Raw genomic sequence first — 27,971 nt, 5'->3', positions numbered from 1 at the left:
GCGGACAATACCCAAAGAAGCTTTTTGGACTGCACCATAAAAGAATGGGAGCGGGGGGGATCAAGAAAACGAAGAAGGACAGGACCAAACCCCACGGAAATGTTTTTAAAATCTTTTTTGACAGTACAGGTCAATAGGGGGGGAAAGGACGGCGTGGAATGATTGCCTTTCTGCCTGAGCCGGGCGGAGGAAGTGAAACAAATAAGCCCGCGCAGGGAAACTCTTGGTATGACCCGTACGGAAATGAGGTGTAAACGGAGCTTCAGCACTTCCGGTTGGGGGACCAGGCTAAGCGACGGAGGTGGCTGAGGTGGGCGCCCGTCTTCTGGCGGGGAAGGTGGAAGGGCGGTTGTCATTCGAGTGGGGAGGCCGGTGTTGCCTGGTGGTTGTCAGGGGCGGCAGTTGGGGGGCGCGGCCCAGAGAGATGCCCTGCAGTTGCCTTCACTTGGGAGCTTCTGTCACCGAGGAGAGCTCCCTGTGGGTCCTCTGGATGGGCGTTTTGGGGTTGTTCTTGGCGGTCAGCATCGTAGTCCTGTTGCAGTTGTAGGGTGGGGCTGAGAGGCCTTGGCGGCGTGTTTTGTAGACGGGCGACTTCCTCGTGTACTGTGGTTGCTTAAGGCCCTGTCTCAGTATTGCAGTTATTAGGATAAATTTTGAGCCCAGGGGCACCTTTAAGACCAACCAAGTTTTATTCAAGGTGTGTCCACGCACACTTCCTCAGATATGTTTTTAGGAGGTGAGGTTTTTTTTGCGAGCCCAGGATGCTACGTGTTACCCGCACAGCAGCGTTGTAGTGTTGGCCAGTAGTGTAGGAACATAAGAGCTCTGCTGGGTTAGACCAGTGGTCTTTCTAGCCTTCTCCAACCCAACCAGTTGCTCTGGAGGACCACAGAATAGCGTTCAGAAGCCCTGGTGTTTCTTTCTCAAATGGGTATGATTTGCAATATGGTATGGGGATAGGAAAGAGGAGGACAGGCTGGGTTGCCTAGTGCAGGGGTAGTCATCCTGTGGTCCTCCAGATGTCCATGGACTACAGTTCCCATGAGCCCCTGCCAGCAAATGCTGGCAGGAGCTCATGAAAATTGTAGTCCCTGGACATCTGGAGGACCACAGGTTGACTACCCCTGGCCTAGTGCCTATGGTAGAAGTAAGCTGTATACCAGAGATGTGTACTCTTATTGTTACAGTTTGGCCTATGTTATGCTGGTTGTAACTTTTAATATAAAAGGGTAGGGGGAGATTTAATGGGATGTGTTATTTCTGTGCTGGTGCACTTGTATTTTTAATAGAAAAATTATAATGTTATTGTTTTGGCAGGCACTGGTGTGCGGTGGAGGAAGGGGAAGCAGGTTATAGGCATTGATCTATAATGTATTTGGGGTTCAGAATTTGTATTGCTGCCTGCAGAAGTGGTACTCTACTCAGGTTCCTTTAATTCTATTGTTATGCTATAAGTACAAAGCATTCCAATGTTTTAGTGCTTCTGTGCATAGGTGTAGTAGCATAAAGAGAGTTTGTTCTTATACCCCACATTTCAGTATCTGAAGGAGTCTCAAAGAGGCTTGCAAACACCTCCTCACAATAAACACCCTGCGAGGTAGTTGGGCTAAGAGAGTTCTTACAAAACTCCACGGTGGGATAAACTCTGATTGTGACTAGACTAAGGTCACCCAGCTGGCTATGTATGTATGTGTGGTGGGGGTGTAGTCAAACCTGGTTCTCTAGAGTCAACTCATTGTAGTTGTTAGGAGTGTGGACTTCTAATCTGGTGAGCCAGTTTGATTCTGCACTCCCCCACATTCAGCCAGCTGGGTGACCTTGGGCTAGTCACAGCACTGATAAAGCTGTTCTGATCGAGCAGTAATATCCAGGCTCTCTCAGCCTCACCTCCCTCACAGGGTGTCTGTTGTGGGGAGAGGAAAGGGAAGGCAATTGTCAGCCGCTTTGAGACTCCTTCAGAGAGAGAAAAGTGGCATATAAGAACCAACTCGTCTTCTAGAGTAGATCCCGTTGCTCTTAACCACTACACCAAGATGGGTCCCCAGCGTTAAAATGCATCTGGTTCTACTGATACTTAGGAGTCTTTGGACATGCAAGCTGTAGTGCATGCTACCACATTTCAGCTTTGTACTACTCATTTTTTGTGATATCAGTAAAGGGTAGATGAAAATAGGTAGAGCTGAAGTATGTATCATGGAAGTGGAGGGTCAGAATCCTGAAATGTGAGTGTTAAAAAGGTTTAATGAGGCTGTAGCTGTGGAGGGGGGGGGTTGAGTCTAAGTTTTGGTAGGGACTGGATAAATCAAAGCAGAAGTTTCCTTTACAATTATGATAACTCTTTCCCATGATTCTGAAGCTGTCCTTTTTCAGAACCCCAATGGCGTTTTTTCATTACACTGTGGTCAGATAGGTTTGTGACCCTGGCCTGGTGTACAGGGAATCCTTGTCTCTTCTGGGGCAGCAATTCTGATGTGTAAAACTACTATGAGAGGAAAACATTTGACCTGTTGGCAGATTTCTAAAACTTTCAAAGGCAGGGAAATGGGACACTTTCCACAAGACTGAACACAGTCTGCTGGACAGTTCTGCTGCACAATCCCTACTAAAAACTGACTTTGCTTTTGTGTAGCTCCATTTAAATGAGGGTTGCTCAGGGAGTGTGCATGCCTGATTCTGCCTCATATTTATATCACTTGGAAGTATCAAAGTACGTGTGCTCTGTGGTCTTGGACAGCTTGCAGCTTTGCTCATTTTAAAATCTTATGTTTTATTTTGTATATATATACTTGTTTACTATTCAATTTTCCTTTTAGTATGCCAATAAAGGTACTGTACTATAAATAAGGTAGATGTTTGGTAATGGAAAGTGCAGGGAAGTTATAGCCAACTTTAGCCAATAGGGATTTTCAGGCATGAGGGAGATAGTGTTGGTTTGCCATTACCTGTCTCTGTGCAGCAAGCCTGACCTTGCTTGGTGCTCTCCCATCCAAAGGCTAAGCAAGGCTTCACTTCGAAGGTCAGATGAGACCTTGGGCTAGCCTAAGCCATCCAGGTCAGGTATTTATAGGCCCCTAAATTGAAATACCTTGACTTTCACCTTTGTTGTTTATGGTTTGTTTCTGTGTAGTATTCGGTTGTCTGGCTGTGTCCCAGAAATTGCTGCTGAAAAGTATGCAGAGGGAGCCTAGGGAAAGTAATCTTTAAATGGGGCAATAAGCTCTATGGACCTGATAACTAAGAGGTGCTTATATTATCTTGCATATGCAGTGTGAGTGGGCCTAATTTGTTACTGTTCAATCTCACAGCTGCCAAGTGCCCCAGTTTGGTATAGCTTAGTTGATTTCTGTAAGTAGAGTTTTGTGTATTTTCACCCCATACAAGCAAAGATATCATTGCGGGGCAAATACTTCTGCATTTTTCAGGAATTTCTGAATTTCTAGCCCTTGCATTTATTTATTTTTGAATTTATACCCAGCCTCTCTAGACAAAGTTGCCTTGAGGCAGCTTCCAAATTAAACCATAAAACATCATAACCCATAAAATCTTGTTAAACATAATACATTCATCATAAAATCAGCAGTCATAAAGATGGTGGTGCAAAACAGTTTCTCCCAATCCAACTCACCTGGTTCTCAGGGCCTGGAAGAAAGAACTGTTCCACCAGGCCTATGGTTGATGCCTAGAAATAACACCAAGAAGATGCTGACCTCCCTGCTTGAAAGTCCTCCCTTTGTGCAGACAAAGTCTTTAAGAACTGTAGTAACCATCGTAAAGTTCCCACAAAGAGGAAGCACCCATATGCTCCATGACAATCGGATTAATTATTAATTTCAAAATTTTAATTTAAGGATTTAAAATATATATATTTAATTGCATTATATATTTTAAACCTTTCTGTAAGTAGGTGAAGAGTAGGGTATAAATCCAAAAATATAAATTAAAAAAAGTTTGAAAACAGTGTGCAGTGAAATCTTGAAAGCTGGAGAGGCTGCTCAGAACTGTCAGAGAAGAAGGGCTATAGTCCTATGCATTAGCAAAGCCCTTTCCTATGACTAATAAAAATTGTGTATTGTCAGGTCGCAACTAATTCTTGGCAACCCCCTGACTGTGAGGTTTTCAAGAGGAGATAAGGAAAGGTGGTTGCCCTTGCCTTCCTCTGCATATAATCCCAACCTTCAGTGGAGGGCTCCCCTCCACCACCCCATCTACTAAGCTTCCAAGCCGTGTTGAAAGGCTAGTCAGGACAATTCAGGCATCATGACCAGCAAAGTTTGAGTTTTGGCATAGAGTATAACAACCCTTGGAAACATGCCCACTTAGATCTGGATAGGCAACTGAGCAAGTAGCTAATTTACAGCAACAAAGAGACCGCTTTTATGAAGTGTTTCTGCTTGGCCACCGTGAGGCAGTTACCTAGGGCAAATATGAGTTGCAAGCATGAAGTGCATTGTGTCAGGAGAGAGTGCATGTACAATAATCAGATTGTTCACCATACTGCTGAGAATAGCAGTATGGATGCAGTGAGCCATTGCAATGCAAATTGCATGGCTTTTCCTGTTTTGTAGACTGAAACAAACGCTGCCTCAGTCTGTCTCTCTAACCTGCCTCTTTGTGCTTTCTCTCAGGCTACGGGACGCTGGGCTGGGGAGATGTTCCGAACAGCCATCATGATGGCTGCCAGCCTGGCCTTGACTTCTGCAGTAGTGGCTCATGCCTATTACCTGAAGCATCAGTTCTACCCAACCGTGGTGTACCTGACCAAGTCCAGTCCCAGCATGGCGGTGAGTGTGCATACCTCAGTGGCCAATGAGAAGGGTTTAGTTCAGCTTTCGGGGGTGTCTCTTCAATATAGAGGATTTCAGGTCCCATTCACAGCGTCTCCAGAAAGATAAGGACCCTGAATTGCTTCTCACAGTCAGGTGGGGCTAAGAGATTTCTGATAGAACTGTGACTGGTCCAAGATTATATAGCAGCCTTCATGTGGAGAACTGGGGAATCAAATCTGGTTCTCCCAGTTAGAGTCTGCTACACCACTCTGGCTCTTTGTGTTCCTTATAAGAGAACCTCTGTGCTGCAGGTGGGCAAGGTAGCCAGTTCATTCCAGAGCATCTGACATTGCCAGGCTGTTCTGAAGCAGACTTGAAGGCCCATCAATATTAACATGCATCTCTCTCCCCCCACCCCAATTAACAGCTGATTGTGTTGGTGAGTTCAAGTACGGGGGTGTACTGAAAACTTTTCCCAAAGGTTTGTGTGCTCATCCTGCTCCACTCTCTTAACACGGAAAGCTTCTAAATCATTTGAGAAGTACCTGTGCAGTATAGTTACTGAGTTATATAATGTTGGCAACAGAAGGGACTGTGTCACAGGCTTGTCCCATGTGGCCTAAAACCTTCCGGTATTGTTGGAGTGGTTCATGCTATGGTAGTGCTAGAGGGGAGCTCTTAGCCAAAGGGCTCCTCACTTGAGCCTGTTGGTGGGAGACAGACAGTTCTTTTGAGGGTTGGTTTGAGATAATGTTCCTAAGGAGATACTTGTAGGCAGAACTGGTGAAAAGACTTCCAGTTTCTACATGGGCAGATGAAAAGGATTTCGGCTTCTGTGTCAGCGTGGATGGAAACATACAAGTGGGCACTTGGAGGAATCCTATGTTATCCTTCCATCTCCTGGACCAAGCACTTGCTTGGCAGCTCACAGTGTCTCCCCCCCGCTTTCACCCAGCAAGAAACTGGGGGGGGGGGGGATATTGCTTGGCCATTATTAGAAAGGGGCTTGGAGAGTCTGTATTTCTCCTCAGTTTGCGTGTTGTCAAGAGGCAGCAGAATCTTGTTGGATCTGTGTGAACAAGAATGACCTCTAGATCAGTGGTTCTCAACTTGGGGGTTGGGACCCCTGTGGGGGTCGAATGACCCTTTCACAGGGGTTGCAACAGGGCAGGCAGCTTGGCAGGGGTGCGCCATCCACACAACAGCCTTGGAGGGTAGATCGAGAGAGCGTTCCTTTGTCTGGAGCAGCGGAAAAGAGCTGTATTAAAGCGGTGGTTCTCAACTTTCCTAATGCCGCAACCCTTAAATACAGTTCCTCATGTTGTGATGACCTCCAACCATAAAATTATGCAAGTGTTCATTCACAGATATTAAATGGAAACTGACCAATGGCGTGAAGATCCATTGTTCATGATTGTATATAAATTGTTCCCCCCCCCCCCCCCAGGATTTCTAAGTTCAGTTCTGCCTCTTGTCCCACCAAGCCAATCTCATTCTTTTCCACTGGTCCAGACGCTCTTGATCTACCCCGCAAGGCTGTTGTGTAGATGCCCTCCCCCAACCAAGCTGCTTGCCCTACCATGACCCCTTTGAAAAGGTCGTTCAACCTCCAAAGGGGTCCCGACCCCCAGATTGAGAACCACTTTATTAAAGGGTTGTGGCATTAGGAAGGTTGAAATCCAGTGGTCTAGATAAAGGTGAACCACGTTTGTTGAGTGAAAGATACATTTGTTAGACAGAAACGGAACAGTTACCAACAGCCTGTGAACTCGCTCAAACCACACTCAGCTTTGCACGTAGGACACCCAGAAAATTCAGCTTTGCTTGAGGTATTTTGTTCTATAACCTGTTGAGTTTAGTGGTACAGTTTGTGCAGGCAACCCACCCTCTTTCTTGCACTGTGTCCTGTATACACCCCCTAATTCCAGGCTTTTCTAGCTGTCTGTGGTTGGTCAAAGTCTGTCAGAGGTGAGGCAGTTCTACCTCACGGGGTGTTCCTGAAGACAGGGTCCTCCCAGGATCCTCCCATGTGATAGGTCTTCATCAAGATTAGGCAGTGAAGCTTGTTTTGTCTTTATCACTTTAGTGAAGAATGTGACCAGTTCACTATATTTTACTTTCTCGACTGTAAAGATATGTGGGTCAACATTGAATCAAGTCCTTTGCACAGAAAATATGGGGTGAGACATCCAAGGTAGGTGTACCTTGCTCAGTGCTGTGTCTCAGCAGATGGGAATGATGTCATCGCCCTCCCTGAGTCTGAAGGCAGAGAGTGGCAGGTGCTCCCCCATTCTGTGCTGCCACCTTAGTGGTGGTTTTGATAGGGGGAAGGGTGGGGGGGCACTGGAGGCTCCCCCACCTCAATCACTGCTGTCTTAGTGGTGGTTTCAAAGGCAGGGTGGTAGTCGGAGGCTCTCTGGCCATCTGCATGGCTCTGGCAGGCAGAAGAGAAGCGGCTCCCAGGGGGACACTTGTCTGTGCAAGCACAGACAACTGCTCTTTTGTGGGGATTTGGGGGCGATTTTATGGAAACTTCTTTGAACCCCCCAGATTAGAATGAAACCTCTCTTCTGTCAATGTAGTCCTGATCTATGGATTTAAAGGTAAAAGTAAAGGTATCCCCTGTGCAAGCACCGAGTCATGTCTGACCCTTGGGGTGACGCCCCGTAGCGTTTTCTTGGCAGACTCAATATGGGGTGGTTTGCCAGTGCCTTCCCCAGTCATTACCGTTTACCCCCCAGCAAGCTGGGTACTCATTTTACCCACCTCGGAAGGATGGAAGGCTGAGTCGACCTTGAGCCGGCTGCTGGGATTGAACTCCCAGCCTCATGGGCAGAGCTTTGGACAGCATATCTGCTGCCTTACCACTCTTTGCCACAAGAGGCTCTATGGATTTAGGTATCTGTAAATGGGATGATTATTTTATTTTAGTAGATTTTTTTTTATTCAGTAAAAAGAGGTATTGTATATCACAGAACTACCATTTTGAAGAAAAGGAAAATAAACATAAAGCTGATATTTGACAATATGTATCTTGTTCTTTTACACATATGTCTACAGTTTTTCCCCGGTGCTTGGACAACCAAATCCTGGAATTTTTCCTTGCCAGTTTTATACAGGACATTCCTATTATACTTGGGCGGAGGGAGAAAGCGGTCTTTGGTCAACAGACTGTAATAAAGGAATTAAAAGTATTTGGGGAGTTTGTTTTTTCAACGGTGGTGGTGTTTACCTTGCCTGGATCAGAACAGTGGATGGTGTTCAGTGGAATGCCTTGACAGGTCATTAGTGCAATGTTGTCTGTTCAAAAGTAAGAAACTGGTTTTTGTTTTTAAATTTCTCTTTTTGTGTGTTGCAGGTTTTGTACATTCAGGCTTTTGTCCTGGTGTTCCTCCTAGGCAAATTCATGGGCAAAGTATTTTTTGGGCAGCTGCGAGCAGCAGAAATGGAGGTGAGTCTGCTGGTGAAGGGTGGTTGGGAGAGTGAAATGATGGCCTTGATAGGGAGCTGGAAAACTTGAGTATCATGAGAAATTGATCTATTTAAGGGCATGAAAGAGCCAGGATTTCTGTGTCCTCCTTTGTTCAGAAAGCTTATATAGTTTCTTCTAATTGCTGAGCTGTGGAATAAATGGAGCCAGAAGGGTCTCGTAGGAAGCATGTTTTCCTTCACATGGAAGCAGTGGGATGTCATGACTTGGCTCATGCTTCTGTATTGTCTGCCATCTAGCTAGGTTCTCCCACATGTTGTTGAATCTAAATGCGTGGAGGTCTTCAGTTCCACTTGCCTCCAAAGAGCAGCAATTGGGAAAGGGAGAGGAATTTGCTTCTCTCTGAAGCACCGTGTGTTAGGCATGTTTGCATACCTTGAAGATGGATCTAGGATTAGAGAGAGCGCCTTAAATCAATCTTTCTCACACAGCATCTGCTTGAGCGGTCATGGTATGCAGTGACCGAGACCTGCCTTGCCTTCACAGTCTTCAGGGATGACTTCAGCCCCCGTTTTGTGGCCCTTTTCACACTCCTGCTCTTCCTCAAGTGCTTCCACTGGCTGGCAGAAGACCGGGTGGACTTTGTGAGTACTATGTGCAAACATATAGGATGTCAACAATTTTGAGAAGGCATGCTTGTGATTTGTGCAAGGTTGGACTTGAAAGTACTTTTTTACTGCATAAAAGCAATGAAATTTGGCACAATGGGAAATAATTGTTTCACTTTCATGTTCACAAATGCACTTTGACTATGCTAATTTTTTCCCTTTTAAGCCTGGAAGTTCTGTAACCTCTTAGCGTGACCTTACAAATAAGTGTAATGGGGAGAAGAAAAACTGGGTTTTTATACCCTTTTCTAAGAGCTAGAGCTAACCCTATTCAGAGAGAGCTAAATAATTTAGCACCAATATAAATTTTAAGTGTCTGGGATTCTTCTGAATGGGAGACCATGTCTTGTGAACCCTCTGCTCCTCAGTGATCTCTGCTCTTTAGGTTTCTAGGGACACTGAGAAACATTGATACTTGCCCATGATACAGAGGAGCTACATGCAGGGGACAACACCAAGTTCTATGGCAACTTAATAGATATATAAGTGGAATTGGGTGGTAATTGAAGTTTGAGAAAACTGGTTCCTTCACCTTCATCCATGTTTGGCTGGTTCCTTCAGCTTCATCCACTTTTGTTTTTTTGACCCCACAGATGGAAAGGAGTCCAAACATTTCCTGGCTCTTCCATTTCCGCATTGTCTGTAAGTACTAGTCCTTTCTTGAATTGTCACCTGTAAGCACACTACCCCTTCCTTTTTCTCTCCACCATTAGGCATGACACACCTTGGCTAGCTTCTTATCCTGAGCAGTAGCCATAGCCAGGGTTACAGTTTGGTGTAGTGGTTAGGAGTGCGAACTTCTAATCTGGCATGCCAGGTTCGATTCTGCGCTCCCCCACATGCAACCAGCTGGGTGACCTTGGGCTTGTCACAGCACTGATAAAACTGTTCTGACCGGGCAGTGATATCAGTGCTCTCTCAGCCTTACCCACCCCACAGGGTGTTTGTTGTGGGGAGAGGAATGGGAAGGCGACTGTAAGCCGCTTTGAGCCTCCTTCGGGTAGGGAAAAGCGGCATATAAGAACCAACTCTTCTTCTTCTTCTACATGAGTTCTGCATAGGGATCAAGCTTGATTCAGCTTCCTGACTCTCTTGCCGAGCTTTTATAAACAGTTTTCTAGCTGCTGAGCTGTGGAGAGATGTTTGACTGTATACCTTCATTGATGCAAGAGCCACTGTGGAAGGATGTGGTCGGTGACCAGGGTGGGGCTTCCCCATTGTTAAACGGGATAGTGGGCTCCCTACTGCCCACATGTGGGTGCTCATACTTCCCAAAGCTTGACTGATGGCTCTTAGTAGCAGAATTAAAACTGGGCCTCATAGCCCCATTGAACCAGCCATACAGTGTCAGTCTAATGAACTTCATGGACTGAAGCCAAGATAAAAATAAAAAAAGTAAAATTAAACTAGCAACATAAGCAAGTGACTATTTGCATAAGCTATATAAGTTGCAGCTTCTTTTTAGTGTCAGCTCCTCTGGGGAACGTACTTGACAAAGCAGGCAACATCACTCTCACATGCACAGGAAATGGTTTTCAGACCAGGTGTCAGCTCAGCAGCCCATTGGTGGTTTTCTTAATAGCAAAGGGTGGGTGTTCAAGCCTTCCCTAAGATCCATCCTCTTAAACTTAGATTTGTAGGGGATGGGGTATTGATGAACCATCACATCCTAAAGGTTGCTGAAATCACATGCTCAAGCTAAGCTCTTAAAACGTTCCTGTGGTTCTTCACGAACTTCAGGCTCTGTAGGGACAAGGCTTGTAGCAAATAAAGCAAAAGATTTCTAGCCAGGTGTTACATGGCGATAAGGCTTAAAGGTACACTTGGCTGAGGGGTAGGAGGCAGAGGTCTGAAAGTTGCTTAATATGTTAAATAGCTGACACATCAGCTTAATATTCATTAGTTGTTTAATATTGCCTAGTGGTGTTATTACACTGAGTCCCTTATGTGAGCTCTTAATAAGACAACGGCTCCAGTCATCATGCTGCTTTTGCATTCATTGGCCAGAAGTTTGAGCAGGTTGACTTCTTAGTGGGCAGTTGTTATGATGGTTCATGCACCACCAATTGCCTTTTGTCTCCATAACTAAATGGGCTAGAGACTTTTTTTTTCCAGTGCAAGGTGAAAGAAATCAGAAAAGGAGCTTTGAATGTCCCTGTGGGAATTGGCTCTACTTATGGACATTTTGTGGAGCGCAAATTGCTCTTGGAGAATTTTGTCTTGTCCTCCATCCCCTTCTGCTAGCTCTTCCTTCTCCTGTGCGGGTAATGGGGCCAGCGGGGAGATCTGCTATTTCCAACCAGGACAGGTGCTTGTGTGTACTTCATCTGCATTGGTTTAAAAGCTATCAAAGATGTATTGGCTGCATCAAAGTGACAGTTAATCTCTGTGTTGTGGTTCTACACAGGTGGTGAGATGCTGGGGAGAGTAGGGGAAGTGTGCCTCTGGGGGCATCCCCTGTCAGATGCATGGGTGCATTGTTCTCTCATTTTAAGCACTTCCTTCCAGTGACTCTGAAAAGATCAGCAGCTGGCCAGGAAGGCTAATTTCAGGCAGCAGTTTGCATGTATCGCCTGCGCCAGCACACAACCCCCCTGTTTGAGGGAGAGTAGTGCTACTTGTGAACAATGCCAAGAAATAAGAGTAGACAGAAACTTGCATCATTGATTCTCACTTCCAAGGCTGCAGTGGGAATCCTGGGGTCCTGGATCTGCCCCGTGCCTTAGCTGTTTACTTTACCCTTCTCTCAGGAGTGAGAAAACCAAGTTTTCTTAAGTGGTTTGGGAGTTAACAGGCATGGAGGCTGTGTGGTTGATGTTTTGCTTGCTTACGCACTTCTGGTGAAATCCTATTTTTTCCAGCTCTAATGCTGCTGTTGGGCATCCTGGATTTCTTGTTTGTCAGCCATGCCTACCACAGTATCCTCACACGGGGAGCCTCGGTCCAGCTGGTGTTTGGGTTTGAGGTGAGTGGCTGTGCTTTTTAAATGTACAAACCTTTTTCCGAAATTTAGATCTTGTTCTGTCCTTTTCGGGCCATGAAGTTGGCTTAACAAATTGAGACAGAATGAAATCACATTTTAAAGCCACCTGACTCCATGCAAGAAATGCACATTAAAACCATTACAAACAGTGCCATACATAAATACATACGGCAGGGAGGAGGGATCACTGAGAGAATGCCAGGTGAAACAAAAAAGTCATCTTCTGTTAGTGGAAGACAACAACAGAAGAGGATAGAGTTCCAGAGTTTTGGTGCCATGGCCAAGAAGGCCGTCTCCCACTTTGCCACCCACCGGGCAGGGGCACTTGAAGCAGGGCTTCCATGGATGACTGTAGCGGTCAGGCAAGTTCATTGCCGGCAGACCGGCACTAAGAAGCTGTGGGAACTGCTGCTTTACTCCATTTCAAAAGATCAAAGACTGAGAAGGTATTCAAGAGCACAGAAATAGCCTGGGACTTAATTGCCTAACAAGAGTTTCTAACTTGTATAAGTGTAAAAATACCAAGCAGACATCCTAGTTCAAGTGGGCTGATTTTCATTTTAAAGCAGCTTGTGATTGGTGCTCATGGGGTTGAGGAAGGATTTTATTCCCAGGCTTGGTTTTGAGAGGGCTTAGCATTAAAAAATGCTTGCACTTTAGAAGTTGGGGTACAACGTGGACTGGTTCCCCTTCCCAGCCAATTTGAGTGAATTCTGATTCATCCCTACGACCTGCACCCACAGAATGGCATCAGTAGTTCTGTGTCAGAAGTGAGTGAAGCAACAGTTTTCTGTGTCACATGGCACCCACTTTGGAAAACCAGGTATTTTGTAACCGGTTTATCATGTGGGAGGGTCCCCTCTGCTATTCAAAGAAAAATATCTTTGGACCACCTTTTCCCACAATTTGTTTACATGGTATCAAATGTATGTGCTTTAGGCGCCAGGTTTTTCCAAATATGTATTTAAATGTTAACTTAAATTTGATCTTCAGTTGGTTTCATTTCTGATTAATTAATTAATTATTATTTATTATATTTATATACTGCCCTCCCCTGCCAGAGGCTCAGGGCGGTTTACATGGAACGTATGAACAATACATGAAACAATCCATAACATATGAATAATCGTAACAATAATACTAGTAACTGATAGTTGTAACAATATAAACAATGTAAATGTGGAGTATGTGATACAGATGTTGGGGGGGGGAATTGCATCTGAGAGCGAGGACTTCTGATCCCATCTTGCTTGCTGTTTTGTTTTGTTTGACCAGTGAAGTGATAACAGGATTACAGAGAAGCAGGCAGAGGGAAGCTGTGTCCTGTTGATTCCTCTCCTTCTCTTTCCCCCTCCCCTGCTTTTCTCCAGTATGCCATCCTCATGACAATGGTGCTCACCATCTTCATCAAGTACATCCTGCACTCCATCGACCTCCAGAGTGAAAATCCCTGGGACAACAAGGCAGTGTACATGCTTTACACAGAGCTCTTCACAGGTAACGACTGCTGTCTGCCTGGAAGGAAATGATCAGTGGCAGCTTCAGTTAGCTTCTTCCTGGGACACTTGGATCAATGTTGAGGACTGGCCCAGTGCCAGAGGCTGCTGTTTGTCTTCCTGGGCTTGCCTGTCAGCTGCTCCCCTACCTGAAAACAGAAAGATCAAGTTGGGTTCAGTAAACGACCTTAGAACACCTGGACCTACTCCAACTGGCCAACCTTTGTATGTGCAGAAAGGTTATATGTATCTGTAGGTTTCCAATATTGGGGGTGAAGGAATGTGACAACATTCTGAAGGTATGTTCCCTTAAACTTATTATGAAAGTAAGAAGGGACCACTCTGAGACCAGAACCAATGGGTTGAAATTAATAAGAATTTTTGGCTAAACATCCAGAAGATATTCCTGACAGTTAGAGCAGTTCCTCAGTGGGACAGGCTTCCTCGGGAGGTGGTGGGGTCTCCTCCTTTGGAAATTTTTAAGCAAAGGCTAGATAGCCATTTGACAGAAATGCTGATTTTTGTGAACATAGGCAGATTGTGAGTGGGTGGGCAGGTAATTGTGAGTTCCTGCATTGTGCGGGAGTTGGACTAGATGACCCTGGCGATCCCGTCCAACTCAATGATTCGCACGTGCTCCTAGGCAGCGTCTTCTTGCTTTCCCTGTGTAATGAGGAAAAACAGTTTGTGGAACTGAAAGCAAGGCTAATGCTGCCATCTCTTCCTGCTCCAGGTTTCATCAAGGTGTTGCTGTATATGGCCTTCATGACCATCATGATCAAAGTGCATACGTTCCCACTTTTCGCGATTCGGCCCATGTACTTGGCTATGAGGTGAGTGATTGAGTGGTGTGCGGCACACACTGGTCTGTAATGGTACATCTGATTATTTCATCTTGAAAAGAGCATTCACTGTGCTGCATTTGCAAACTGTTTTGGGAGGGAATAGAACAAAATTTGAGTCCATTGGGACCTTTAAGACCAACAATGTTTAATTTTTGGTATAAGCTTGCTTGTGCATGCGTTCTTCATAGATTATCATACCTAAAAACCATCTGTTGTTGGTTTTAACGTTGCCACCAGACTCAGCCTTTGTTCTGTTGCTTCAGGCATACTGCTACCCACCTGAATCTGTTTTTGGAAAGACACTTCATGCCCATATGAAAGCAAATATTGCTTGTGTGCGAGTAAGGAGGCTGAGTAGCCCAGTCATGACTTGCCAATAGTGTGTTTACATTTGCCTTTTGATATAATTTTTTTTTTGGGGGGGATTGATAGAACATTCCGACATACCAAAAAAATAATCGTATAAGAGGATTGTCGTTTTGAGTGTTATTTAATTTAGTATTATTTAATTAATTTGTGTTTTATCGAATGATGTTACCCGCCCTGAGCCTCATGGGAAGAATGGGTTAGAAAAATAAAGCTTTATTTTATTATCTTAATACAAAATTAAGCATTATTAGAACAAAATGGTGTTGTTGGTTACCAATATATTTCTGAAGAATGTTTCCTGTACGAAACGGTGTCATCTTTTGCTCCCAGTTCATTGTCTCATTAATGGTGTGATGTGTTTAACACTATTGGGCTATCACATCTCCAGTAAAGTGGACTTTTTGTATCTTTCCAGGCAGTTCAAAAAGGCTGTGACAGATGCCATCATGTCCCGCCGGGCCATACGCAACATGAACACCTTGTGAGTATTCACCATTCCGAGGGAGAACAAATAGGAAATGGATCTCTGGGTGTCTGTAAGGATCTCATAGCTACCGAGGAATTAGGACCACCTAGGCGAGAGTCAGTAGATAAACCGAGAAGGCGGGGGTTACATCCAGAACAAAGGGTGTGGGTGCTACAGAACTGTTTACTGCCACAACAGAGATTGATAATTGCAGAATGAAACAGCTGCTTACAAAAATGTGTACATCTCAGGAGGCCAGACAGGTCACTGTAGTAAGTCCTGCAGATACATGGTCTATGTCCACCCTTAATTTCAAGGTTTCCTGCAATACTTTGCTCTTTCAGGTATCCTGATGCCACTCCAGAAGAGCTGCAGGCCATGGACAATGTGTGTATCATCTGTCGGGAGGAGATGGTGACAGGTGCCAAGCGCCTACCTTGCAACCACATATTCCACACCAGGTGAGATACGTTTGTTGGCAGAGCTGTCTTCTGCAACTTAACCTATGGAGCCCCATGTTATCTGCTCTGACTGGCAGGCCAGAAGTCTATCCCAGCTCTGCTACCAAATATTCTATAACAGGCATTCAGACCATGTGCTTTTCCTCTGAGGCAGGTTCCTTTCTCACAAACTGGAGAACCTTGCTTGAGCCTGTTTGGTAGGTGAGGATGGACTCTGGAAGGCGCAAGCACAAATTCCAGGGTGAATTTGGCTGTGTTAGATGACCGGAGTTTACAGTCTCTGCAGACGTCCCTTCTCCAAGCAGGAGAGGTGGGCACTCATGCTGAGTGTTGGAGCTGCACAATTGTCTTGAGTGTGGCATGACTGCAGAGTTGAGCCTTCATCCCCCCCAAATCTGAGAGGCTCGGTATGCTTCAAGGATATCCTCCATCCTTCTCTGAACTTCGGGAAATTGCAGGGATGGGAAAAGCCAAGCTGCCTATTGTCTGCATTATCAAGCACAAATCTTTGGCTGTCGTCTACTTTGTGTTTGTGTACACAGAGTATGATAGGGAAATAGAACCCCTTTGTGTGTACCATCCTGAACTCCTGTGATGGGGTGTGGGATAGAAACTGAATGAACTCCCCACCCCCAGAAAAACACATCCTTGGGTAGCAGTTGAGGCACTAGCAGCAAGGAGAGGGAATAGAGGGAGAAACATGTGCGTTTACAGCAGCAGTCTCTCTAACACAGGCTACCTCTCCCCTCCACAGCTGCTTGCGGTCGTGGTTCCAACGGCAGCAGACCTGCCCCACGTGCCGGATGGATGTTCTCCGGGCCTCCCTCCCGACTCAGTCCCAGACACCCCCTGAGCAGCAGGAGGCGGGGCAGCAGCCGCCAGCACACCAGACCCCACTCATTCCTCAGCCGCCCAATTGTGAGTCTGTCTTGTGAGCTTGCTACGCTTGGCATTACAAGCTGCATCCTGGCAATGGTTTTTGCATAGCTTCTCTGCCAAATAGCTGGGATTCCTAGGTGACTGGTTCCTCTAAAAATACCATTATGATGCTGCATAAATCAAAAGTAGCTTTCCAGCCTCGTTATGTTTCCATGACTGGAATAGTGAGAAGGGTTTATTCCGCCATCTGCTGTAATATTGTTACTTCTGGAAGATTGGGTTTTAATGTTCTAGGGGTTTTTATAGGTGATACTGTTTTATATTTTTATTCTGTAAGCCGCCTCGAGAGGACTTTGTCAAGAGAGGCGGGATATAAATAAATAAATTAATTAATTAATTTTATCATAAGGTGGCAGGGGGCAGCTTCAGTTCTTGGACAAAACACCCCAATAAGTCCACTGCAAACTGGCTAGTCTAGAGGCAGATACCCTTTTTGCCTCCAGTGAAAGACACATTCATTCATTTATTTATTTATTTGTTTGTTTGTTTGGTTGTTTGTTTATTTATTTGATTTCTATGCCGCCCTTCCATATGGCTCAGGGCGGTTTACATACAACATGGGAGGATACACAGAACGAATTAATATATAACATAAACAAATACAGCAACAATAATCTAAATAACACAATTTCAGTGATCTTAACAGTATAACAGGAACAGGAACTTAGCTAAGGCCCTTAGAGAGGATAGACTGGTTCAGGCCATGGAGGGGGATGTCTGTGGTGCTGCTGATATCCCAAATGAAAAGGGTTGAGAGAAATTAGGATTATCCTTGGACAAACTCTGGGAGGGAGCAGAGTCCCAGTGGCACGGCCACAGGTCTGGCTTGCAGATGGATGGGTCCAGAAGGTGGCAAGAACAGATAAAATGTTACCATCTCCTTCTACACACCGCTAGCACTTTGAGGGCTTATCTTGGTGACACCTCTTCAGCACATTTTCTAAGGCTTGCCTACCCTGGGCCCATACTATGTGACTGCAGATTAAAAGGGTTTTTCAATTAAATTGGCTTGATTCTCTGAAAACGATGGCCAGGCTGATTCCCTTGTGGCAGATTCTAAAGTGTTGTAATCAGGCAGGCTTGTGAGAAGTTCTTACCTGCTACCCTTCTCTTCCTTGCAGTTCCCCAAGGCATCCTGCCTCCTTTTCCGCCTGGGATGTTTCCTCTTTGGCCCCCCATGGGCCCATTTCCCCCCGTACCTGGTGCCCAGCCCCCCAACAATGCAGACAACGCTTCAGCGGCTCCTTCCACATCAGGGACACAGCCAGCAGGTGAGATGCACCACAACTGGACTGCTGGTTTTTCCCAGCTAAAAACGGCTTCCAAAGTGACTTGAGGTCAGGGGTTCCAGTGAGAACAAATCTGTGCAGCTGTGAAAGAGTGGGGGTGGTGATTTACGGTCAGCATGAGTCGCGAGGCATGCAGGCTGCTCTTTCCCTCTGATGGCTGGGGAAGAAAGAGGGGGCATTTCCTTTCCTGGCCCGGGAGGGGAGGTATTGTTTGATGTGCATTGGGAGGAGCAGAGCACAAATCCACCCAGAGTCCTCAGATTGCTGTAGACTTAAGTTTGTCAGAGCATCTCTCCCTTTTTGCCTGATTCCCCTGGGATTGTATCTATATGAAGTACAGTGTGTGGAATTTGCTTAAGCATAGTTGCAGTGCACACTGGATATTGGGCATCCCTTGGTGATCAGAACAGCTGGCTGCGCTTGGTAGATTTTGCTCTTTGAGCCTCATTTGCCCAGTTGACTTGTCAGAGTACTTTTTGCAGTTGTCCCCTGGATAGGAAGAGAGACTTCCCCTACTAGATCTTGGTCCTCTAGCATAGCGATCCCCAACCTGTGGGCCGCGGACCACATGTGGTCCATCAATTAACTGGAGGTGGGCCACGAAGGACTCCATCTCCCCCCCCCCGGCCCCTTACTTCATCCACGATCCGGCAGGTGCACATGGGACTATCTCGTTGCAGAGAAACAAGCTCAGGGTTCCCATTTATTTGTCATTGTCATGATTTAAAATTTCCATGAAAATAAAATGTTCCTTATGTTCATTGTTGTGGCGTGTCTGTATCTTATTTTGAAGGGATGTTTAAACATTACCATAGCGACCAGAGTCAGAGAGCGTTAGGGCAGTGGTTGAGAGTAGAGGAGTAAACTACCCCCTCCCTCACTGGGCCTCAGTAAAATTGTCAAGCGTTGAGTGGTCCCCGGTGATAAAAAGGCTGGGGACCACTGTCTAGCATGTTAGCCCAGGATTTTCATTCTTGGATTTGTCCATGGAAGGCACTGTGTGCTCTGGGCAGAAGAGACCTACTTCAGTAAAAGAGCCAGGTGCAAAGATTCTGGAGGAATGAGCAAGTGCTGTTCTTTTGCTCCCCACCATGTTATGTCCACATTCCAGGGAAGTTGAAGAGCTAGTTGTAGAAGCTAAAGTGTCTGAGTGGAATCTGGGAAACACCCAGGTTGAAATCTCTGCTCATTCATTGCGTAACTAGAGCCAGTCCCAGCCTCACAGTCTAGCCTACCTCCGTATGGTTCTAGGGCTTGAAGGCAGAGGGAACTCTGTGCTGCCTGCAGTTCCTTAGAGAAATGGCAGCATTGGAATGTTAGAGAAATCCAGGCTGGTACTCTGTGTAGAATTGATGGGGACATGTTTTTTTGGAGGCACTAGGCTGTTTCCAGATTTGAATGGAAGTATGATGTATTGTCCATGAGCCTTCCATTCTATCACGGGTTCATGGGGGATTTGTGCGAGAGCAGATGCCAACAGCCTCTAAGTCTAATGTGTGCATTACACAGTGTGTTAAATGGGAAAGTGTGTGAGATTAACTTTGGGCTTCTATTTTTATCATTCTCAGCAGGCACTTCACGGCCCAGTGGAGGTTCAGCATCTGGATCAGACTCCGCAGCCCCTACAGGAACCGTGCCAGGTTTCCCCTTCCCTCCACCTTGGATGGGGATGCCTTTCCCCCCTCTCTTCGGTGAGTGTTGGAAGCTGAGCAGCTACTGCTAATGTGTAGGTGGGAGTATATTTAATTAATAATTAAAACATGTCCTGATGGTTACTAAAGTTCTTAGAACCTTAGGGAGGATTAGAGGGAAGAAGGATGAAGAATAGGATGGTGACTATCTAGGACTTATAGCTGAATGTTGCTATTCCCTGTTTTGGGAATCATCACTGACCACAAAAGCCCATCCTTGATTTCTCAGTGCTGCTTTCTCAGTTTCTCCCCATCCTTTCTTTCCTTGCAACCACTTGATCCCTCACACAGCCCGAAGTGCTGAGTTTCTAGGCAGAAGGGAGGGCTGTTGATGCTAGATTAGCTGGCAGCCACTAGACTGACCCTGCAGCACAAGCTATAGCTCAGCAGCCTGCTGCTCTCCATTTAAATGATTACGATGTACAGAGGCAGGCATCAGCTCTGATCCCTGATGAACAATGCCACGTAGGACGACGGTATAATATGATGGTGGAGTGGTTTCTCTATCACCCCCCTTGAGCCAGTTGTCTCAGGGTGGTGTACAATCTTAAGCCTACAGATGGAGCAGCTGTGAAGCCATTTTGGCAGGACAGAGAGGAGTGCACAAGGTGAATGGTGAAAGGAGCCATTTAGTTAATCAGTGCCCCCCTCCCATCAAAAACGAGTGGTCCTTCAGTGAAAAATAATGGCTTTTAACATACAGATATCGGAAGGGTCGGTAGCGTGGCCCTCCCGCCCATTTGAATTTGGCACCCCAAGCTAAGCACTTCAACATCTTTGTATTTGTATATTTTGGGGCAAGGTGTCTAACACCTTGTAAGGGCACAGTAGGAGTGGCCACTCTGCGGCAATTGTTTTGTGTTCCTATGTTGTCTTCAGCGGCTTTTGCTGTAACCAGTAGTTGCCCCCTTGTCATGCTGGTCTCACACCACGTTCCATCTTCTTCCCCCCCTTGCAGGTTTCCCTCCTATGCCAGTTCCGCCCTCAGGGTTTGCCGGACTAACTGAGGAAGAGCTGCGAGCCATGGAGGGCCATGAGCGGCAGCACTTGGAAGCCCGCCTCCAGTGCCTGCAGAACATTCACACACTCCTCGATGCAGCCATGTTGCAGATCAACCAGTATCTCACCGTCCTGGCCACTATTGGGTAACTTGGCTGGTTCTTCCTTCTGCATGCATGTCTTTCAGGCGGGGCAAAGGCAATTAAACAAATGCACTCTGCAACAGCTCTAAGCAAAATACTTTACGAAGTACTTCTTAGTTTCTTGGTGAGAAAGCTTGGTAGGCGAGTGTTGCTCAGTTTGAGGGATAGACTTGCTTACTCAGCAGAGGTTTTTCCGCAGCTTGGAGTGGACAGCATCCATGGTGGCATTGCGGGTGGGCGGGAATCAACCCCAAAGTGTGTGGCTTTTTGCTGGTAGGGGATCATATGGAGTAGGCCCAGGGGAAAGTGACTTTCTCCCAGTTCACACTGACTTGCATGACCCTCTTTGCAGGAATGTCCCCTGTTTGTACCCACACCCTATTAGAAGGGCTGTCTTCTTTCGGCAGAAAAGCTGCTGCATGTAATGTTAACCACCAGATTCAACTTTCTAAGAAGAAGTCATTTTTAAGAGGAAACAAAACTTTTGTTTCCAAAGAGAGGACTGAATGGACAACTTTTGGCGAAATCTAAGATTTCCAAGTTCTGAGCCATCTTTGGCTTTGCTTAAAGCAGTGGTTCTCAACCTTGGGGTCCTGACCCCAAGTGGGGTCACCAGGACAGGTTGGTGGCAGATGGCAGGTGGTGGCGGCCAGCAGCCGTGGAGCCATGGCACTGGCTGCCTCCAGATCATTCAGCACCTGCATGCGCACATGCCCCCGCCGCCGCAGTTGGGGTCACCATGTTATGGTGGTTGAGAACTGCCAGTTTAGGGTGTAGCAGTTCTTTCTTCCTTTCAGCTTCAGCTTTCCCGGTCTGACCTAAGTGCTGCAACCATTGGTCCCTCTTTCCTTAGTTCAGTTTTTCAGTAAGTCTGTTGTTTTCCCAGCTGTAAAATGGGAACACAAACAGCAAAAACAGCTGGTGCCCAAGCAAAGCTGGAATTGTTGGTGTGGCTTGAATGGTTGGGGTGTTGATATGCCATCCATAATTCTGGACCTCTCCCTGTCTTGCACAGGACGCCCCGCTCTGCACCACCAGCACCACCACCACCATCAGGCACTCCGGCCCCTTCAGCATCCCCTCCAGAGACTGCCAGCGCAGAGCCCAGCACCAGCGGACCCACAGCTTTCCCGTCTGCTGACAGCACCACTTCGGCAGCAGTGGTCCCCGATTCCTCAAGCCAAGCAGGTAGGTAAAGTGTTGCTTCCCTGGGCGCCTTGCCAATATAGGGGCTTTGCTTCTCTCTTTTTGAAACCAAGCTACACTTCAGCCTTTATCTTGAGGGGTGCCAGTGTTCTTTAGGTGGAGTTCTGGACAGCATGCACCACCCTGAGATGTCACAGTAAGGGGCGATAGAGAAATCGAATGAATATATAGTAGTAGAAAAGAGCAAGAGTCCAGTGGCACCTTAAAGGTAAAGGTATCCCCTGTGCAAGCACCGGGTCATGTCTGACCCTTGGGGTGACGCCCTCTAGCATTTTCATGGCAGACTCAATACAGGGTGGTTTGCCAGTGCCTTCCCCAGTCATTACTGTTTACCCCCCAGGCTCTTTAGGGCAGGGGCTCATGGGAATTGTAGTCCATGGACATCTGGAGGACCACAGGTGGACTACCCCTGCCCTAGAGAGCCTATGGCCAATTGATACTAAAATATTAACAATAGTAATATAAGGAAAGGCGATAGGATTTTGTCACCTTTGATACTACAAACTGTTTTTGGAGGATTGGAGGTTTCAACCACTGATGAAGCCAATGAAAACGGAATTTATCTAGAAGCCATTATGGTTGTTCCTTCTGGTATATAAAAGATGTAAAAGAAATTGTACTGACTCAGAGTGGGAGAAGCAAATGTCAGTGTTTTATTTGTTTTGACCAACTGCTCTTTTTCCTCCACCCGCCCCCAGGTGCTGAAGGCTACACAGCCCCAACCAGTCCCGGGCAGGACGGCGAGCCCTCTTCTCTGGAGGAACCGGACACAGCAGAGCTGCGCAGGCGTCGCCTTCAAAAACTGGAACTGCCCTCCTCTTCCTCCTCCTCTTCCCATTGACGTCCCTGCTGCCCCTTTCTGGCGAGCCTTGCTCTGTGCCTCAATTAACAGTCTGACTGATTTTGCCCACCCACCCCAACCCCCAGCAACACGGGATGAGAGCAGAGGGGGGAAATGGGGATCAGACGGCTCAACTGCACCACCAAGTGCCGACAAGACACGACGTTGCTGGGAATGCCGTTCGGTGTGTGGTGGCAGCGGAAGTTCTGCCTCTATACTGTCCCTCTATACTGACTGGCTCCGATTCTCTCACCAGTGCGGTCATGTGTCTTGCTTCCAAAGTCTTTTTTTTTGGTATCTAGATATCAGCTGGATTGACTCATAGTTGCAAGAGCAGCTTGGGTTATACCCTTCCTTGGGTTATACCCTAAACAGTGTGGGAGCTGCCAGCTAAGGGGGGGGGGTCTTCTTTCATTGGGAAGGGAGACATTAGTTTCACCTACACATAATCTCTCCCCCTGGTTTGGCCCTCCAGATTTCTAGTTCTGTGGTGGTTTTGTGTGGTCTCCTCCTTTTCCCAGGAGGGAAGCAGCAGTGATAAATGGGGAAGAAACTGACTAGGATGTGTGTGTTTTTTGCCATTTGTGGGTGGAGGTAAAACACTGGAGGCGTTCGTAGGATGGTTGAGAGCGGAGCCCCAGCTGTCTTCCCCCAAGGCCTTGCTCCCATCCCTAGAATCACCTGCCTGTGGTGGGAGCCTATTGCATAGGAGTTTGGAATTGCACCCTGCAGGCTTTGAAATGTCTTTCTGGGCCAGCATTGAAACTGCAGAGACAGGGAGAGATCTTTCCACTCCCAGTTGCTTCTGATCAGATGGTAAATTTGGGTGTGCCCTCCTTATTTTCACAGATGCGTGGGGTGCAGTAAATTTGAGACTTGAATACACTTTCTCCTTGTGCTTCCTTATTTGGCTAAAAAAAACAAAAACCCAAAACGTTTCCACACAATTCTTGTGGTGTGAGTGAAGGCAAGCAATAGTTAGCTGTAATAGTTCCTGGCATGGTGTTCCCTAAGGGGGTTTGGGAAGTGATGCGTGATCATAGAAACATCTGCCTTGCCCTGCCGAACTTCCTCGGCTGCTTCACCTTCCTGGTTTCAGGGCTGATGCGGACTTGGCTGATACAGTCCCAGGAGCTTCATGGTGGCTGCTCCTGCTCCTTGATTCTCATTCTGAGCAGTCCACTATAGATTGCTGTCAAGAGAAACCCAGTAGAACTGACTCAGGAACACGCTGAAAGTATATGCTTGTCTGGTGGATCTGTTATTGATTCCTGTAGAATCAAGCCCTGAGTCTCTGATTAGCAGTTCTTCCCGTCCGAGAAAAAGCTTTTAATATAATTCAGATCTGCTGCCGATCTGCACGAATTTTACAGTCTAGCTCCTAAACAGCAAAGTTCAGGCAAAAGCTGTTGGCAGTCAGTACAGGCCTTCCTTTGGCTCCTGAAGAAGGTGCTGGAAAATTGAATTTGACTATACTGCCTATGTTGGTCCAACTTTTTGGTTTTTGGACATCATGTTCCCTTTTATTTTTCTGGTGTAGTATGCTTGTGCTTCCACCTGTAACGGTGAAGATAAAAAACAGCTAGAATCCTGTGTATGTGTGGAGGAAGGACTTCCATGCATGTAGTGAGGTATCTGCAAGAGACAAGTCAGGCTTGGTGACAGACTGCTCCCAGGACTTGGAAAAGTCAGTACAAGGAAACCAACACATAAGCAAAAACTACCACAGATGCCCCAGTGCATGTTCAGAAGGGGTTGCTAGAGCGCCATCAATGTGCATGTCTCTTGAAACCATGGTTTTGTGTGAGATGCAATGAAGTCTCTGTAATTTAAAAATGGCTGAAATTGTTTATGGCAGGAATTGGGGCATGTCTGGCAAGGCTTTGAGTGTAGGAACCATCAGTGTTTTCTGACTTTGTATTTCCACAGTCCAAGTGGGTGGGGTAGCTTGACTCATTTGTGGGGTGGTCCCTGTATACATGCTTGGTAGGGGGAAATCCCCTGAACTACCTCTTCTGCAGAGAAGGGGGAAGCCTGTCCACCATCTTCCTGTGTCCCTAGCTCGACACTGGTGGTTCAGGAAACTGGAACTTGGTTCTATTTCAGGCATACCTGCTCCATAACTGAGAGGACAGACCTAATCTGGTTTTCAAGATAGGCTTGCCAGCTTTAGGGGGGGGGGGGAGCCGCAGGACTTTTTTCTAAGGAAGAGCAGTAGTTTTTAAGAGTGGTTAGTGTATTCTCAAATGCAGTATTAACATTGGCTTTTTGGCAGAACAGTGAGCAATGTAGATCTGCTTTACTTCCTGGGCTGTTGCTTTGCTCCTTGGGGTGAACGAGTAGCCTAGCTTTTCTGTTCTTGTGTTCACCAGAAGCACGGCCAGGGATTGTTTGAAGTATTGATTTAAATAGAGTTTGGTCAAGGCTTCTAATAAACTTCCTTGGTAGTGAATATAAGGACTTCAGTTTGGGTATGGTGGCTCTTCTTGCCCACTTATCTGCAGTGAGGATGGAAGAAATTATATATTTTTGGACAGGAAGCGGTTGGCAGTCCCACAGCCAGCCTGTCTCTGAAGCAAAGCTGCTTGTGTAAGACTAGGATACCTAACTAAGCCCAGGTGTTTCTGCAAGCGAGATGCTTTAGTAAGGAATGTGCAGAATCATCACAGAATCCGTTTCCTCCCCCCCACATCTCCAACCATCCAGCAAACTAAGCTTCCCTCCAAGTGACATGCAAATCTTTCTGTACTTGACAAGTTCATGTGGCCAACCACATAGCTGTTGATTATTACACTCTTTAGGGAGTTCTAAGTTAGGCAGCCAAGTCACTTGTGAGTCAAATACCAAGGCGGTGTTTGGCTTTCTTTACCCAAAAATACTTGTTAAAATATACCTACGCATCAGGAAACTGCAGCAGACGCTGAGCTCTGCTTAAGGGGACTGCAGTGCAAGTCTGGGTAGGAGTGGAAGGCCGGGAGGCTTGCCCAAGACGAGTGGTTTATAAAGACTGTCTCTGCCTGCTCCCTGTGTTCACAAATCCTGGACCCTGCTATTCAGATCTCACTGGTTTTCAAAGTAGATTCCAACATGGTGCGTGTGTGTGTGAAAATCTGTACTCTGGCCTCTTCGAGAGCAGACAAAAATGGACTCTTCTGCCATACAAAATTAATGTGGGCCAGGAATGTAACTTGAAACCACCAAGTGGCTTTTATGCTGGAGAGCTGCAGTAGGAGGGGAGGCACTTTGGACTGAGAAGACGGACCTGATTGGGAAAGGAGAAGGCGGAGCAGGGCTCAAATGGCCCCCTTTTCAGATTATTTTGAAGCAAGGGAGCAGGCTACCTTGCTCTTATGAAGTGCAATGTAATTGACCTGTGGGTATGGTTGCTAAGTCTATAGGGGGACAGATTTTAAATGAGAGCAAAACATTGATCAATGAGAGGATGCGTAGACTTAAGTTTTTACAGCCCAAAAAGAGGGAGAGGTCTGGAAAAAAAATTGAGTGCAGAGGGGGGAAGTATGATGGAGGGCAGAACAGGATACAGTGTCTTACTAGTGGATTTTCCCCACAACAGCTACAAACAGCCACTGAGGGTTTCGTTTAAATTAGAAAATATCTTTTTCACAAGACTTTGGAAGGGCTACTAGGCTGATGGGAATTACATGTATACCTGTGTTTCCTTCTCTTCCACCCCCTCTAAAGACTTCAGTTTATGCTATTTTTTTCCTGAAACCCAAGTGGCCTTCACTCCTCCAAAGGAGCACAATTAAAACTGGTCCCTTTTAGAACTGGCTGATCCTTTCTCATGCCTCTGTCTGCAACATTTCACACTTTTCTTTTTTCACTGCATGCGTTTTTGTAAAGCTCTCTGTCCCTTGGAAAGTTAACTTACATTCTGGCTCATTAGTGAAAGAAAATTGTGGCAATAAAGGAGGCAAGAATGTGACCCCCGACTACTGTCTTTTGGGATTTATATCCTGACAAATCTCTTTGCCATGGAAGAATTTCTGTGTTGCAAAAAAAAAAAAAAAGCTTTGTTTTGCACATGGGTTAAAAATATTTTGGTTGTAGGTCAAACCCTGAAATGGTCTTTTAATTTTATATTGATTTGAACTTTTACCAGCAGAGCGCATGGAAGTGTTCTGGGAGGAGTTCTGTTTCACATTTTCAGACTTCTAATGTCGCAGGTGCTTGGCATAGGGTTTGTTGAATGCCAGCACTATTTTGTTTCTGAGTAAAAGGACAAGCTGAAAAGCCCACAGCAAAACAATGTTTGACCTCAATCCTTGCAGCTTTTCTTCAGCTGTGTTACATGTGGAGGTGAAGGAAGTTTGGATAACTATTTAATTTTTGTAAATACTGTATAATTTTTAATAGCTTGAATTGTGTATATACACAGCAAATAAACTTGCATTGAATACTGAGCTGGATTACTAAGCCCTAATTCTTCCTTTTAAAAAATTATCTTTTATAAGGTTACAAATAATCAGCATACTATTTATACACTACATAAATCTCTACTACATCTTCTCAAAGAATCATGTAAATCAAATTTGTATTCATTTTAGTTTTGTCTTTATCATTTGTTTCCAAGCACTGTGATACTCTTTACAATTTAACACGTTCACTTGTTTTAAAAGGAAATCATTCAGAACAAACCTTTTAGCTTGTCTACCTGTTTCCTTTTGCCTTGAGAGACAAGTACTATCTGAAATAGTATTTTCTAATACTTCCGGAAACAAGTGGGGAAAAGGCATACAATAAAGAGAATCAAGTCGTTTAATGTTTTGAAAAAGCCAGTGTTGAAAAAAGGTATAAAAATATGTGTACATCCTATGAGCTTCCTAACCATGCCTCTCTCTCTCTAGCCCCAATACTCCCTCAACCTAACCACTTCCCAACTTGAACCATACCTAAGCTAACCTTAACCCTAACCAAAAAATGTATTATAGTAGGAAAATTTACTCTAGGAGCACTTCCAATTCTGAACCATACCTGAACTAACCCCAACCCCAATATGCTTTTATGGATGGGTAGCAATATGAACCTGGGTCTCTCAGCCCTAGTCTAACTATTTCACCTGTTAACTTGCTACTTGATTTTTGGTATACAAATGCTTCTTTCCCCCTACATACTGTAAAAGATGAAGAAATCTGAAGCAGACCAGATAATTTAAGATGCAATTTACAAGCCTCTTCCTAGAAGCTAAAATGAATATTTTGGCCACATGAGAAGACCAGGGTCAGTGGAAAAGACAAGAATGCTAGAAAAAATTGCAGGTAGTAGCAAAGAGGAAGACCAAACATGAGATGGACTGACTAAGTCAAGAAAGCCACAACCCTTCATTTGCAAGACCTGAATAAGGCTGCTAACAATAGG

The 27,971-nt window shown here is 45.8% G+C and overlaps 1 protein-coding gene across 2 annotated transcripts; it reads left to right on the top strand.

Moving 5' to 3' along the window:
• The first annotated feature begins 133 nt into the window (after window positions 1-133).
• Window positions 134-27,016, top strand: SYVN1 (synoviolin 1). Of its 2 annotated transcripts, none has more exons than XM_077329166.1 (16): window positions 134-310; window positions 4,626-4,781; window positions 8,125-8,217; window positions 8,688-8,840; window positions 9,458-9,506; window positions 11,726-11,829; window positions 13,218-13,344; window positions 14,077-14,176; window positions 14,973-15,038; window positions 15,368-15,484; window positions 16,239-16,402; window positions 17,545-17,694; window positions 19,284-19,403; window positions 20,362-20,548; window positions 21,561-21,733; window positions 22,450-27,016. In XM_077329166.1, the coding sequence occupies exons 2-16, from the start codon at window positions 4,650-4,652 to the stop codon at window positions 22,590-22,592; spliced, it is 1,878 nt and encodes a 625-aa protein (XP_077185281.1). In that variant the 5' UTR covers window positions 134-310; window positions 4,626-4,649; the 3' UTR covers window positions 22,593-27,016. The 2 variants fall into 2 exon arrangements, with proteins under 2 accessions (XP_077185281.1, XP_077185271.1); XM_077329156.1 differs by having other exon boundaries at window positions 19,281-19,403.
• Window positions 27,017-27,971: the final 955 nt, after the last annotated feature.

This window comes from Paroedura picta, chromosome 1 (genome assembly GCF_049243985.1).
Source record: "Paroedura picta isolate Pp20150507F chromosome 1, Ppicta_v3.0, whole genome shotgun sequence".
Classification (NCBI taxonomy): domain Eukaryota; kingdom Metazoa; phylum Chordata; class Lepidosauria; order Squamata; family Gekkonidae; genus Paroedura; species Paroedura picta.
The sequence above is the reverse complement of the archived record's forward strand: the minus strand, read 5'-3'. Positions and strand labels throughout refer to the sequence as shown.